Genomic DNA, 15,345 nt, shown 5'->3' with positions numbered 1-15,345 from the left:
GTCTCTCATGCATGACCTTAAGGAAGAGACTTTTCCCGTATGTCAAGTGTCACAATGTACAGAATACAATGCACTCCGCTTCTATAAATATTATATGTGGGATACTACTTCTGACCTCTTGTTTTCAATTATATTCGACTTATATACATACTAAATGCATTATTTCTTTTTGAAAGCAAAAGTAAACACTGAACTGAAAAAGTAAGTAGTTTGTATAACAGCAACACTTGTCGTTAGTAATGCATTGTAGATTTTTTCAACATTATTTAAAACAACAACAACAACAAAATAAAGTTAGCATTAATGTTTTTAAAATATACTGAAAAATCTCCTTCCTTACTAATTGTCTCCCCTGTTGTTTTTTTTACTATTAATATGTTATCTTTTTTTTTATTTTTTAAAAAAAGTGCTTGGATAGTTATTAAAATAAATTCTTTCAGAATTTTGAAAGATCTAAAATATCATGACATCAGATAATTTTTGTGATCTAAACAGGACGGATGGATAGAAAGACCAAACTAATAGCAGTTATTCCCCTTTTCGGAGCAGCTAAAAAAAAAAAGAACAAATGAATGATTCAATTCAATTCGGGTTCTAAAGTATATCAGTGAAAATGAAAAGTTCTAAAACAAATAGAGGAAACAATCAAAAACACTTGTTTAATGTTGGTAATAATGTTTATTTCAAACGGAACCAAAAATAAACAACAACTTAGATTTAAATTTTAGTATCTGTATTCATGTGTTTACAGTAAGAAAAACAAAGGACGAATTGTATTGAGACTTTACATGTGTAATTAAAACTAACATTGTACTATTCATATACATATTTATATTCATGATTTATGTGTTTATATTGGTGGGTAAGGGAGATTAACTAGTGGTAACTATAGCATTGTAGTTCTGTAGCATAGCAGTTATGTTACATTAGTTGTTTTTTTATTGCTTAAATACTTCAAATATATGTAGATCTAGTTGATAAAAAAATTGATATATTTTTATTTAAGATAAAAAACATAAAATTGTTTCAATATACATGTTTTTGCATTCCTTATCCCTAACTTTGTTGTAATCATATTTTTATTTTGGCCAATTTACAATAGTCTTGAAAGGCAACCATAGACATGAATATATATATGTCTATGAAGGCAACATTGTAACTAAAAGAATGTGTATAAATATTTTGGTATCTATCAATTGAATGCAATAAAAATAGTATCTGCAAAGATTGATATAAAATATAATTACAGTGGAAATAAAAAAAAATTAAAAAAGAAAAAAAAAGTGTAGGAAAAACTAAACAAATTGATACACTATTTGTAAAATTAGCACACAATTATTTACCCTTTGGCAATAATGCTAATAATAATTACATAATCATTCTTGATCTAAGTACCTGTTGAGGTGGCAGAATGGGAACAAAAGTACTCAGCTTTCTACTGAAGGTTTCTTGTTCAAATCTTGGAGAGTCGTCCATAAACAATAATAGCTGAAACTATTTAAGATTGTTATGAATTTTCATTTGGACATTAACAATTCTATCTTCTGAGGTAGGGTGATATACATATAGTAAAATTGTAGATTGCAAGTTGTTTTTTTTAATGACGGGCCTTGAGCTTAAATCTTTGTAAAAAACTGGCATTTCTAACTCCTGAGTTTCCCCAACATGTCCCTGACATTTATTAGAAGTAAAGGTGATTAGGCCCCTAATTATTTTCTGATTAAAAGAACATTTGTTTTTTCTTTTTGGTTTTTCAAAGAATTTATTGTCAACAAATAAAACTATTTCAACAAAAAATGTGGTAATTTGTTAAAGTCAAAGACAATTAATTAAAAACTAAATTACCACATGAGCAAAAGAAATTTTCTAGATTTTTTTGATGAAAAATCTAGCTCCTGGAGTAAATCCCTATTAATACTAAGTAGTGCTAGCTTCAATAGAAGGATAGTAGGTAAAACCATGAAAAAAATTTTAAACAAAATTTAAAAGTTGCTGGCCTGTTGACATTTGAATAATTTTTTAAATTTCTATAGTGGTGGCCTTTCTCTTATGGAAGCCATGGGGCAGTAGCCCCACTTGCCATTCAGCAAATCTAGCTCTCAATCCACTGACCAATGGAAATATGTGGGCGAAGTAAACTCACTTTGGAAAGCATCAAGAATGAAGGTGTCTTTTGAGAACCTTGAACAATAAACCACTGTGGACTAAATAATATCAGAAGCTGTGAAGAAACCATGGAATTTGTCGGTTGATTTGAGCATGTGGTTGTACATCTGGGTGAACTCATATAACTTATGTCACATAAGGCATCATTTTTCTATGGGTCAGTGCAGTTACATAATAGAACCATACTAATAGTAATGAAAAGGATGGAAACATGGTTGATATTAGATTCTTTAAGTTTATTATTATTAATTAATTAAGTTCACGCCTTAAAATGGTGGAAATTCAAGATTTATAATTAACCAAAAGAAGGAACTAGAAGAAGAGATTGCTTAACTCATCCGCAAAACAAAGAGAGAAATGGTAGAAGGGAGGAGAGAGAAGAGAAATCTACAGAAAGAAGAAATTTAAAATGAAGAGGCGGTGACAACAAGAATATAATAACGAGGTAGAAATCAAAAGCCAAATTTTAATGCTTGAAAATTTTATGTCCATTGGTTACTTCACAGGAAATAGCATTAATTAAACAAAGTCTACAGGGTCTTAAATACCCAATGTAAAGGGAAATCATTCTTCATAACAATATTTATTCCCATTTTTGTCACAATAGGATTACCAGTGATATTTTAGACTTTGAAGATTAGGCAACAACTACAAAACAAATTCTAAATGTATTGACAATGTACTAGCATGTGTAGCACACAGACAGTCCAACCCCACTATATTCAATTTTTTCTTTACAAGTGATTATTTCAAACCCAGCATATATGGCCAAAACTACTTTAGTGCTATTTTAACTATTTAAAAAAAACAAACTCAAAAAGTTTATGACTCATAATTTTTTAGGCTAATTAAAGTGGCCAAATGAAAATCGATACATTCATTTATTTTATTTTTACATCTGATTATTTCAAACCCAACATATATGTCAAAACTACTTTAGTGCTATTTTACCAATCTAAAAAACTCACAAACTTTATGACTCATAATTTTTTAGGCTAATTAAAGTGGCCAAATGAAAATCTACATAATGAGGTTTGGCCTAATAGTAAAGTAAACACTCAGTTAATATATAATAAGGCATTGTCTTCAGGTCTGAAGATTAAGGATGAGTGCATATTTCATGTGAAAACACTGACCCAGTTGCAATCTGCATATTTTGCCACAAAGATGTTTGCAGGTTAATCAATATAAAACAAAATTACAGCAGAAATTGCAAATTTAACAATAGATGATAAGAAATGCAGATGCAAAAACAAATTACAAAAGTAAATAAGAAAACATCATAAGGTTTTTCACCAGATAATTTACAATTTTCCTCAGTTCATTTCAAGAAAATAAATACATATAAGAAATTGAACAAAGAAACATAATAAATAATTTTCAAATAAGAGAAACATTAACAAGCTAGACAAGACATTGACATGCATTTTAAAATAGAGATTAGCCAAATAAAGTTTGTTATATTTCTTTGGAAAAGATCTTTAGTTGACATGAAGCCAGCAAAAATGTGGCTTAAAGCCAATCTATTTATTGAATGAAGTCACATTTCAATCGTTGGCAATGGGCCACATTTTCCTTAAAGTGTGTTACAAAACATCATATAATATTTAGTTCAGAACTATATTTAGTCACCTTCTAAAGAAGACAATTGTAGGACAAATTAGAACTACTAATTGCAATATTCTTAATTAATGGAAATCTTATTTAAAAAAAAAAAGTAACTGGCTCCAATGCAGATTTTTTTAAAAATTAAGCAGGCCTCCAAAAAATGTCTTTCACAATTAGCTCACTTCCAAATAAAATGAGCATTTCTTTTTTTTTTTTTTTTTGTTTGCAGGTGAAATACAAATTTATTTTTTTTTCAAATGCATTTAAAGGCAAAGTAAATACTAAACCTCTTCTTATAAAAAAAAGTAAAATAAACATGAACTTCATCATTCAGAGTATTAGCTAAAAGTTTAGTTTTTTTATGTAAAAAAAAAAAAGGTTTGAATAAGAATATGTCCAATTTTTATGGAAGAACTAGCAAACACCAATTTTATATCATAAAAAAAAGTATTAGTTCAACCTTTAAACACTGTACTTAAGTACGATACACATCATAGGTCAAAAATTGTATTATTTTTCTGCAATGTTATCCTTTATTGTTTTCATTTTAAACCTTATTCTAAAAATGAACCATGTTTAAAGCTGATTATAAAATATTCTTTATAACTAAATTAAAAAAAAAAACAACTATTAAGCTGATTACATATACTGATGGGTGGGCATCAATAGACTTTGGAAGAGCAGCTTATGGAGCCTAAATTGAGTTTCTTGGCTCTGACTCAATTAAAATGTGGTAGAGTTTGCAGTTTTGATGCGGAGGCAATTGCAGTCTGCGAAGCCCTAAAAGTCATTGAATCTCATTGAATCACAGCTCTGTGAGGGACATGTGAGAGCAACACAGATTGTCGTGGTAACTGACTCAAAACTACAGGCTTTGCAAATCCCTGGACCATGACCCCCCATTATTGACACATTTATCATGGCTTCATACAATATAAACCAACGCTATGGCATCCCTGTAACAATGCAGTGGGTGTCAAGTCACATAGGTGTGACTGGCAACACCATTGCTGACTCCTTGGCCCACCAGGGAGGGCTAACACCACCTACCGAGTAGGCTGGGAGTATTCATCATGCTCTGGCAACAATAAAAAAAAAACAGAATTGGAAAAATGGTTTGAGTGCTTGGACGAGTAACAAAAAGCCAGCAGTCTGGGAGCACTTCTGATTGCACTTCACTGTAGTGAAGGCTGCCCAGGCCTGAGCAAACTATTACAGCACAGGGGAAGAAGAGGAAACCTGATCTCTGTCTTGACAGGTCTGGGAAACAACAAAGTCACATCCTGTATAGTGACATGTAAGCACTATGTAAAACAGCAGGGTTTCAGTCCAGGGCTTCTGCAAGAAAGGCTTTGAACCTTTCAAGCCCTCACTCAAATGGAGTTTAATGATGATTAGATCTACATAAAACAAAAAAAATGTGTATTACAAATGTTTAAAAACTACAAAGCTGATTATAAAACATTAAATATAACTACTTATTTTTTAATACCATAACTATAAAATTGAACATAAAACATTCTTTATAATATAAGTAACATTTATAAACATAATGCATACTAATTAAACATAATAAAGATAAATAATAAAAGAATTGCACAAGATGGAGAGAAAATGTCTACTTCTCTGAAGAAGAAAGACATAACAAAAGATTAACTACTAAACCTTTCTTGGTGAGTATACTGAACAAACCTTTCTTGTTTTTTAGTGGGACTTCACACTCAAAGCAAGAATGATCTAATGGTGATAAAAATCACCCTCTGCGTAAGCATTCAATTGTCTCTAAAGAGTAATACTGTGATGAGGTTAAAGAAAAAAATGTATTTGTGTACATATCAAACTATATAAAGACAATTCTAAAATATATAATAACATTTTTCCTTCTGGAATACAAATTTAATAGTTACAAAGTAGCTAATATAAGCTGAAATTGAAGATAAATTTTAAATTAGCTGCATTTATTATCATACTTTATTCTCACAATAGGAAAAAAGTGATTTTGGATAGTAGGCCTATCAAAATCTGTACTGATTAACATTAAGATCCTGAAATTAAAAATCCCAGTCTTCACCAGGATTTAAACCCAGGACCCTGGTTTGGAAGCCAAGTGCTTTACCTCTCAGCTACAGCGTATTCAAATTTTCATTGAGAGTTGACAGTGTTAACCCATTTTTAATTCAAACCAACAGAGAAAAAAAAAAAAAATTTTTGAGACCTTAAAAAGATACCCATTACAGTGTCTATTGTCTATGATGATTAAACCTAAAGTTTTATTGCCATATCGTGTAATCCCCTATGTAAATAAAATGTTTTAAAAAGTCAAAATGATTAGAAAACTGATAAGGCATGCATCTTGATTAAGGCAGTAAATGATGTTTGAATGTGAAAATTTTTCAAGATTTCATTTTTTATCATCACAACGTTTTAAAAAATTATACATATACCTTAAAATACTAAACTCTACAACAATTCAAAATAATGTGCAAATATACAAAGCTGCCTTATGAATTTCATGACCAAAGGAAAAAAGGGCAATAAATAGTACAAAAAAACACACAACAGAACTCAATTAATGCTATGTTTAGGTTCAATTAAAAAAAACAAATGATCACAGAAAATTTTGCATCAGCAATACAAGCATGAAATTATGAATGTAAAAATTTCTTTGGTAAAATTTTAACAAGAAACTAGAAGTTGTAACAAGGATGTTAAAAAATTCATACAAATAATTTTATTAAACAAACATGGAACTATTAACTTACAATTCTGTTATGATAATTACTGTTAAACATAGATAAAGTGATTGAGTGTTCAAAATAAAAATAAGAAAAATATGTTTTTATAATATTATTTATAAAATATGCTGACTCTTTACAAGATATTTAGATTTGCTGTGATTGTTACACTGCAAAATGAAAGAAAATATTTACTTCTAAAAAGCAACTTTTTTTGTTGATATTTTTTTTTTTGGCAAATCAGCACAATTTAGTCAATGTCGCGCCCATAGTCCCTCAAGGTTCATTCTCCCATCACATCTCAAGAGCTAAGTAAAAGCCAAGTCACTAAAAATAAGGTCCATTTACAGTTAAGATAGTAAAAATAGTAAAAAATTTTGTTAATTCAATAAAAATATGTTGTAAATATTATATTTTCACAATTTCTGTGCCCCATCACAAATGAGACCCTTGCAGACAAACCCAACTCCCGGACAAAGCCCAGTATCTTCCCAGGGTTGACATTAATCAAACAGTGTTTTAAAGTTGTGTGCTCTAAAATATTGCCCACTAATCAAAAAATTTGTAGTCAATCTCTAACATCACTGTAAATAGTATTTATGGGTTGAGCTGGTCAAATAATACAAATGTTACTGCATGTATTGCAATTATAGCACACACTGCTTAAAAAAAGAGTAATTAAAAATTCTAAATATATATATATATATATATATTTAAAACCAAAATTATTGTATTTATAAAGTTTGTTTATCTTCAAAAAATATCTAGCAAGATTTACGATTATAGAGATTGAGGTAGGAAATAGAGAAGAAAAAAAATTGGAGATCTTTCACAACATAAGTGAGCAGCTCACAGACCATTAATGGATCCAAGTCATATTGTTAAGTAACAAAGTTCACATCAGCAGATACCAATGTATGTTTGCAATAGTATGAGAATAATATAAGAGAATGGAGTTATAACTGAAGTTCACAACAAAGTCATTAGTAGAGAGAAAAAAAAATGAACAAAAAAATCTAAACACACAAATAAAATTAATTGCTAATACTTAGCTGGCAATGTGCCATACAGAATTTTTACCTGGCCATTTTAGTAGTTAACAGCATGAATTGAATTTGTTTACATCATGAATTGAGGTTGTTTACAGCATGAATTGAAATGAATATGAAATTTGAAATTATTAACTGAATTTCAAAATAGTGTTCAAGAATTTTTTATTTTTTTTAATGAACTGAGGGTTACTGCTTTTGAGAAGATTAAAAAAGCGCAATAGTAATGCATTATAATAATGCTGAAAAGAATAGCCAAGGGAAAAGAAACACCTAAGGTCAATGCTTGCATTAAGTAGTACTAAACAATATGCTCTCAAGTTCCAATAAAAGATTAAAATATCAGCTCTACAACAAACAATTTGAAATGAGCATCCATTGAGTGTTACACATCAATCCCGATGCCATAATGAGGTGGAGATATGCTTGACGGTAATTTCAGTATCTATGTCAGATTAAATGGATAGCTGTGATAGTCAATAGTAACCTCATTGTCTGTTCCTGTCATACTTTATGAATAGATGTGATGATGAAATCTGTCTCCATCCTGGATAAAATGTAATAGTTGATAATTGAATCAATTTCCATCAATAAAAAACTTGATGATGAAGTGTGAAGGTAAACTCTTAGTATAACAGGTGTGATAGTAAACTCAGAGTATAGCTGGCATGAAATTTACAGGTCTGACAATAACTTCTGTGTTTATCATCCAGTACTTAGTGAAGGCATATGAAAAATGTAATGGTGAAATCAGTATCTATCACAAATTAAATGGACAGATATGATAGCAATCTCAGTGTCCACTACAAATTTAAAAACCAGGTGTAATGTTGATTTTGTGTCCACTCTGATGTAAGTGAATAGCTTTGCTAGTGACAGTGTCAACACAATACTGAACAGACAAATGTGCAAAGTGACTTAAGTGTCTGTCTTTACCAGACTTAATGGACATTTTCTGCCAAAACAAGAGTTTGTCAACTGGTGTAATATCTATTAGAGGAACAGTGTACCTAGACTTTCTGTGGTTGGTTTAATACCACAGACTCTGAAGACTTGCCTTTGCTAACCTTGTAGCCAGATCCTCTTCTGTTTTCTCGGATTCTTCTACTCTTTGCCTCTGCTTCCATCTTGAGCAGCTCAATGCTTTTGTGCTTCACATGTTTGTGTGGAGAGGGTCTGCCAGCTGGAGAGGTAGCCTGGGGCCTAGTGTTCTGGTACACATATGGGGTTGCCATGCAAGCATTGCAGAATGCAGAGCACCTGTCCAGGCACTCTTTGTTATTGCAACAGTTGTATTTCCGTGCCAGTTGATAAACTATTACCAACACCACTGCTGTACCCATGATGCTGACAAAAGGTATGACAATGTTGAGAATTTTTTCTTTGTCATTGTTATTATCTCCCTTGACAGTTGTTGTTGATGCTTAAAAAAAATAATTCAAAACTTAAAAACTACAATAAAAAATCAATAATTAAAAGAAAAAACCTAAGACAACAGATCATGTAATTATATTTATAACTTTTAGATTTTACTTTATAGTTCTATAGCTTAAATCCGGTAAAACACTTTTAAAAATAAAACAGACACTTAACTGAACTAACATTCTGTATAAAAGAAAAGTAAAGTTTCCTATTCAGACCTTGACATACATAGAAAAGATGATGTAAAGCACATTTGTTTCCATGTCCACAGAGGGTATAATGTGGCTACTTTCTCTAACTAATGTCAGAGTTCTCAGTTGGGTAGACACACAAACATCTCAAAAAACACTGAACTTCAAAATTCAAACTTGTGACTCCTTTGGTTCAGAAGCCAAGTGCTTGACTTCTTGGACATCTCATTTCCTTATGTACATTCAAAGAATATTGTTCAACTTAAACTAGATTAAAAAAAAAAAAAGTTAAGTAAAAAAAAATTTAAAAAAATAAAAAAATACTGCAATTTAATCGAGATTGATTTCAAACTAGTCGGTCTTAGTGTTAATGAAATAACTGAGTTTTTAAATTTTTTTATGTTTCAGATGTTCCTTCAGAAACAAAGATAATTACATCCTAGCCCAAACCTCCGACGGACAGTGGGAGATGGCAGAAGGGTTTGATAAGGTACTGCAGAGACGAGACATGAATGTATTCTACACTACCAGGCAGTGAATGTACATAGTTGAGGCTGCTATTTCCATATAGGCAGACTTGACTTTTAACAATACTTACTTATCTGTACAAGCTGCTCACTCTGAATGGTCTTTAGGAATAGAGTGTGTGTAATATGGGTGGTTGTACTTGGGGAAATAATTTCCCTTGGTCGTCTGGTGATCTTGGATTCACCTCCCTTCACTGTTCCATCAATAGAACTTGTCAGGTTGTGTGTTTGGTTAAAAGATGATTCGGAACACAATGACTGTCCATTTTTGTGTTGACACATTGCTGCTAAGCCTGTAAGAAGAAAATGTGTCAACAAATGTCAACATAATTAATCGATATTTGGAGAGAAATTAATAAAAGAAAAAGACTAGAAGCTTAAAGTAGTCTTAGATAAAATTATTATTGTATACATATTATGTCTTAAGAAAATATATTTATATAGTTGATCTACCTGTTTGGAAAATGTTTTCTCTACATATTCAACTAAAAATGTTACAAGTTAGCCTGATAAAGTAGGAATATCAAAAAGCAATTATGGGGCTTATGAAGGGAACTTATCTTAAATACACTGTTAGGTATAGTCATAGTTAATAATAATATAGTCTATAGTAGTATAGTCACTATAGACATTGACTATAGTGTCTATAGTTATAGACTCACTATAGACATACAGTGGGAAGCATGGTCGAGAGGCTAAGTGAGCTTGAACTTGGCTTGTCTTGGCTACCTAGAAGGGGGCTCGATGTTCGACACCCGACTCGGGCAGATTTGTGTTTACTGAGCGCCTAAAGGCAGCACGGAAAACCAACTCCTAGATACCCCCTCCCCACCACTGGTCCACAAATGAGATGGGACCAAAGTGCTCTGAGCATGCTATAAGCATGAAAGTAGCACTATATAAAAGCTATAATAATAATACGGCACGATACGACATACTGATACTTAGATCATAATTATTAGATAATAGTAATACTATAGATCTAGTTAATTAATATATATATTTATATAGATCTAGATCTAATTATAAAAATAATATAATATAATATAGAATCTATTATTATTATTATAAACAATCATTAATATTTATGATTATTCACAGATATTATTGTTGTTACGTTACGTACCACTAACCACAAGACTGACAAGAAGTATGTCTATTAGAAGTTTTAACATTTGTCTTTTTCAGTAATGAGTTGTCCATTTGCCAAGCAGATCTACTTCAGTGTCAATATTGAGCGTCACTAGCAGTGACTGTAGTAGTTGTGTAGTAAAAGTAAGCCATTTTTTTCTGACCTGTGACCTGCGTCATTAGCGAGTGGAAAGTAATGTTTACAAGAACTGCACTGACCTTTAAACATCCACACACAGTTCTTTCTGTTTAATAAACTATATAAATAAACTATATAAATACCTCTATTGTTATATTGATCTAGACCTGCCAATAATATTTGTTTGACTACAAATATATTTTATATATAAACTGTAATCTACGTACATTCGTTTCATTACTTTTTATCACTTCTCTTACTCTCGTCATCTCTATAATAGTCTATTGTCTAGGCCTGGCCCTAGATCTAGATCTAGTCTATATCTAAACTATTCTAGACCCTAAGCTCATATACATCTCTAGTCTAGATTTTCTTGTGCAACTTCAACTATTAGGCCTATTGTATTTTTTAGAGCTCGATATTACATAGATCTAGTGTAATTGATTAAAAGTAGCATATATTAATAATGATGTGTATCCAAAAACTGCCAAAAGCTGTGTCGAATCGGTATATAGACAATAATTCATCACAATACTAATAGTTCCGAATTTTGATCTATCTTACTAAAATGTCAGACGTGTCGGATAACACGTTAGAGCGTAAATTTTCCATCGTCTGCTAATGTATGTGTGTGTGTGTGTTATATTTAAAACTTTAAAAAAATATAAATATAGGCTAGATCTAGATTCTTGCTAAAGGCTAGTAAAGGTGTGTATCACCGATGAAATGAATGGAATTTTTTTTTTTAAGATCTACATATATAATGTTGGTTCTAAATATATTGGTGACGAATTTGACCTAATTTAAATAAAATAATTTGTCTGCATATGTCCTGCAGACTCAAATCAGCATTTGCGTGGATCGGATTACAGGACATATATGACATAGCTGTCCTTACATAATTAGTTAATATATGTGCTTTTTTAAAATAGAGATCCCTGTTTAAAAAAAAAAAAAGGCAACTTATTGATATGTAGTCTGTCGATCTGTCCGTCTGTCATGGTTAGATCTCATAAACAAAAAAGAAAAAACAATTGGAAATCAAATTTCACCTACAGGGCATATTCCCCGGCATATTGTTTAAATTATTTTTCAAGGCCTATCGTACAGTAAGTTTAAATGTAAGAAACTGCATTTTTTTTTCAATTAATTATGCAAAACTTTTTTTTATATAAAAATACACCACTTTTAAAACAATAAACAATGTAAGAAAGAGATATAAATGTATATATTCTATAGACATCAATGCACCGCAAACAGTTTTGTCAATTATGAAAATTGAGATTGTGTAATAATCTTGTAAAAAATAGCATTGTATGTTTTTAATGTGATACTTGTGGAAGACCCTAAAATTCATTTAGGCTTACGTTATTTTCTATTTTCTTCAGTAGGTCCAAAATGAGTAGGCCTATTTATACAACCATGTAGCCTTCATGTAGCTAATAACACCCTTGCACCACTCCCATTTAGGCTACAACTAAGGACAGACCTTTATTATAGCCGGACACAACCCTAGAGTCAAAATAAAAAGAATATAAGCAGTTATTATGGTAGGCCTACATATAGTAGTGACTCACAACCTCTATCAGGTCAGTAAGTGCATTCGTATGACCCATACCATTGTAACTCACGAGCTGTGCTACACTGGGGTATGACAACTATCCGGATGTCAAGGAAAGGACATTGAAGACAACATTATGGCTTGTCATTGTTTACTTATATTTAGGATTGCCATAAATGTTGCTTAATATGGATATACGGGGGAAAGGGTGGGGAAAAGCATCGAAAGAAGCGTAATGGATAAATCTTTTTCAATTAAACGCTGTAACACTGGTAGTAAAATAACATTGTGTTAATAACAGAACCAGAGGCATAGCTTGTATTTCTCTCAGGATAACTTCTTTGCGTTCACCATCAAATAATTCGCACCGCGGCGACAGCGCTGCATCATTTGACAACAGGAAGTGTACGATAAGGCGAGCAGGGTTTGAGGCTGAGATTGTCAATGTCAGATACAATTCATATATTTATATGTATATAGGCCTATAATTATAGGGCAGGAAGGGCTCGTAAGCTATTGCTGGCTACCCACCTAGGAAAACGAAAACTCACCTCTGCTGCCTTGCAGCTATACCCAATCAACCGACTTTACTTTTCCCCAACTAATCTCAGGTACCCACTGGTAGGCTACTAAGACGTGTTAACCACTAAAGAAAACATTGCAACACCGGCTATAACCGTAAGGGCTTTCTGATTTAAAAAGTGTATTCTCTGTGTTTGCTATTGCCTTTTGGATCTCACCTTGTTTGTGTGTGTGTCGACTTTAGGCATAGGCAAGAAAGCCGTCTAGGGCCTCCGATTGGTGGAGGACTCGCACATGACTTAAAACAATTTTTTGGGAGAAGAAATAGCGAAATTTGTGCCGAATGTTATTGTTGGATACACTAGCCTGACTAGGTTTTAAATAAATTGCGTAATTTTCTTTTTAAAAAATTTTTCTATTTCATTTGTGGCCACCAAATTTAACTCACGTCGCCTAGGGCCTCCATTTATCTAAGGCCGGCCCTGTTAACAGCCGTGAAAGTATGAATTCTTAGTTTCAAACAGTTTATGTAAAGGTATCTAATAGCCTACGTATAGTCCAATCGTCCTTGTGGTTCCAGTTTCAATAATGCAACAGGTCGTCATGGGCTCGAATGAGATAAGAAATCTTTTGACATCCATTATAAAAACGTACAGCCCCTGACACTATCATCTCCTGCCAGCCTACAGTAAATTAGAAGGCCCTGAACGTGACACGACTAAAATTATTAAGATTTCAAAGTTACATTTACATTTCTAGACATAATCTCATATCTTAAACGAAATTGAAAGATTTAAAAAAAAAGAGCCAAAGTATTGTTTAATAGAATGATTTATTATCTTGTTGTCTTTGAATTTTTCTATCACGTTGAAGTGTCATCATATAGGGCATTTTCATACACGGAGGCATATCGAAAGAAAGCAAGCTTTTTGGTGTATCCGGTGTACAGAATAAAGGAAGTGCTGATAACCAAGTCAAATTTTAACTGTATTATTCGCTAGTGGTCTTTACTCTCTCTCTCTCTCTCTCTCTCTCTCTCTCTCTCTCTCTCTATATATATATATATATATATATATATATATATATATATATATATATATATATGGTTGTGAAAGTTGGACACTGGATGCTGAAGCTGAAGGATGAGATCAAGCCTTTGAGAGTAAATGCTACAGAAAATTGCTGGGTATCAGATACCAGGAAAAAGAAAGAGTTTGTACTGTTAAAAGTCAACACTCTGGTTAGTTTCCCTTTTAGACATTGTGGTCTATAGGGCAGATGATGTAAAGTTCATCTGTTTTTTGTGACCTACGGTTAACGAGGGTGTTATGTGGCCAGCACAACGACAAACCGCCTTTACTTTTCCCCATCTAATGTCAGGTACCCATTAGAGCTGGGTGGACTCAGAGGCGCCCAAAGATCCCGAAATTTAAAATCCCAGTCTTCACCAGGATTCGAACCCGGGACCCCCTCGGTTCGGAAGCCAAGCGCTTTACCGCTTAGCCACCGCGCCTCCAACACTCTGGGTAACAAAAAAGGAAAAACCCCACAACATTGTGAAGAGACGAAAGCTGAGCTGGTTTGGTCCTAGTGTAAGACATGACTCACTGTCATCCTTCAAGGTACAGTGGAGGAAGGACGAAGAAAGGACCTCCAATGTAAAAGAATGGACCGGTCACTTTTGATATCCTGCTAAGAACAGCTGCTGACCAGAAAAAGTGAAGGATCAGGTTATGCAAACTGTCAGAGCAACCTTACGATGAGAGTCAAGAGACAAATGAGATGAGAAATAAGCAATGTTTCATAGTAATTATTGTGCACTTTTTGGCACGTCAGAATAAAATATTTGAAGCTCTTCTGTATGTGGCCTTTGTTTAGTTGGCAACATTGAAGTTCACTATGGGGTCCTTGACATTGTTTAGCTTACTGTGATTGTAAGTTTCTTGACACTTATTAATTTACATATTATTATTGGCCGCCATTGTGAAACACGTAAGCTTACATACTAAACCAGTGATGCCCAACACAAATCGACCTGCGGGGCCATTTTAAAATGGAAAAGTTGTCAGTTGTTAAGAGTAACAAAAAAACTAAAACAAATTAATTCCACTTATCTTATTCATGGCAAACCAGTATCACAGACTAAAAACGCAAAATACCTAGGTGTTATAATAAATGAAAAACTATCATGGAATCCACATATTGATGAAACTACAAAAAAATCAAACAAAGCATTAGGATTTATTAAAAGAAATTTCTATAAATCAAATAAGAACATAAAACTAAAATGTTAC

The 15,345-nt window shown here is 32.3% G+C and overlaps 1 protein-coding gene across 1 annotated transcript; it reads right to left on the bottom strand.

Annotated features, from left to right (window-relative positions):
* Positions 1–2,468: 2,468 nt before the first annotated feature.
* On the bottom strand, positions 2,469–10,954 carry LOC106063326 (uncharacterized). Its single transcript, XM_013221659.2, has 3 exons — positions 10,825–10,954; positions 9,770–9,991; positions 2,469–8,981 (listed from the first exon to the last, which is right to left on the bottom strand). Exons 1-3 carry the CDS (start codon positions 10,871–10,873, stop codon positions 8,569–8,571), a joined length of 684 nt encoding a protein of 227 aa, XP_013077113.2. The 5' UTR covers positions 10,874–10,954; the 3' UTR covers positions 2,469–8,568.
* Positions 10,955–15,345: the final 4,391 nt, after the last annotated feature.

This window comes from Biomphalaria glabrata, chromosome 17 (assembly GCF_947242115.1).
Source record: "Biomphalaria glabrata chromosome 17, xgBioGlab47.1, whole genome shotgun sequence".
Lineage (NCBI taxonomy): Eukaryota > Metazoa > Mollusca > Gastropoda > Planorbidae > Biomphalaria > Biomphalaria glabrata.
Note: the sequence above shows the minus strand (reverse complement) of the source record. Positions and strands in the feature narration are given on the sequence as shown.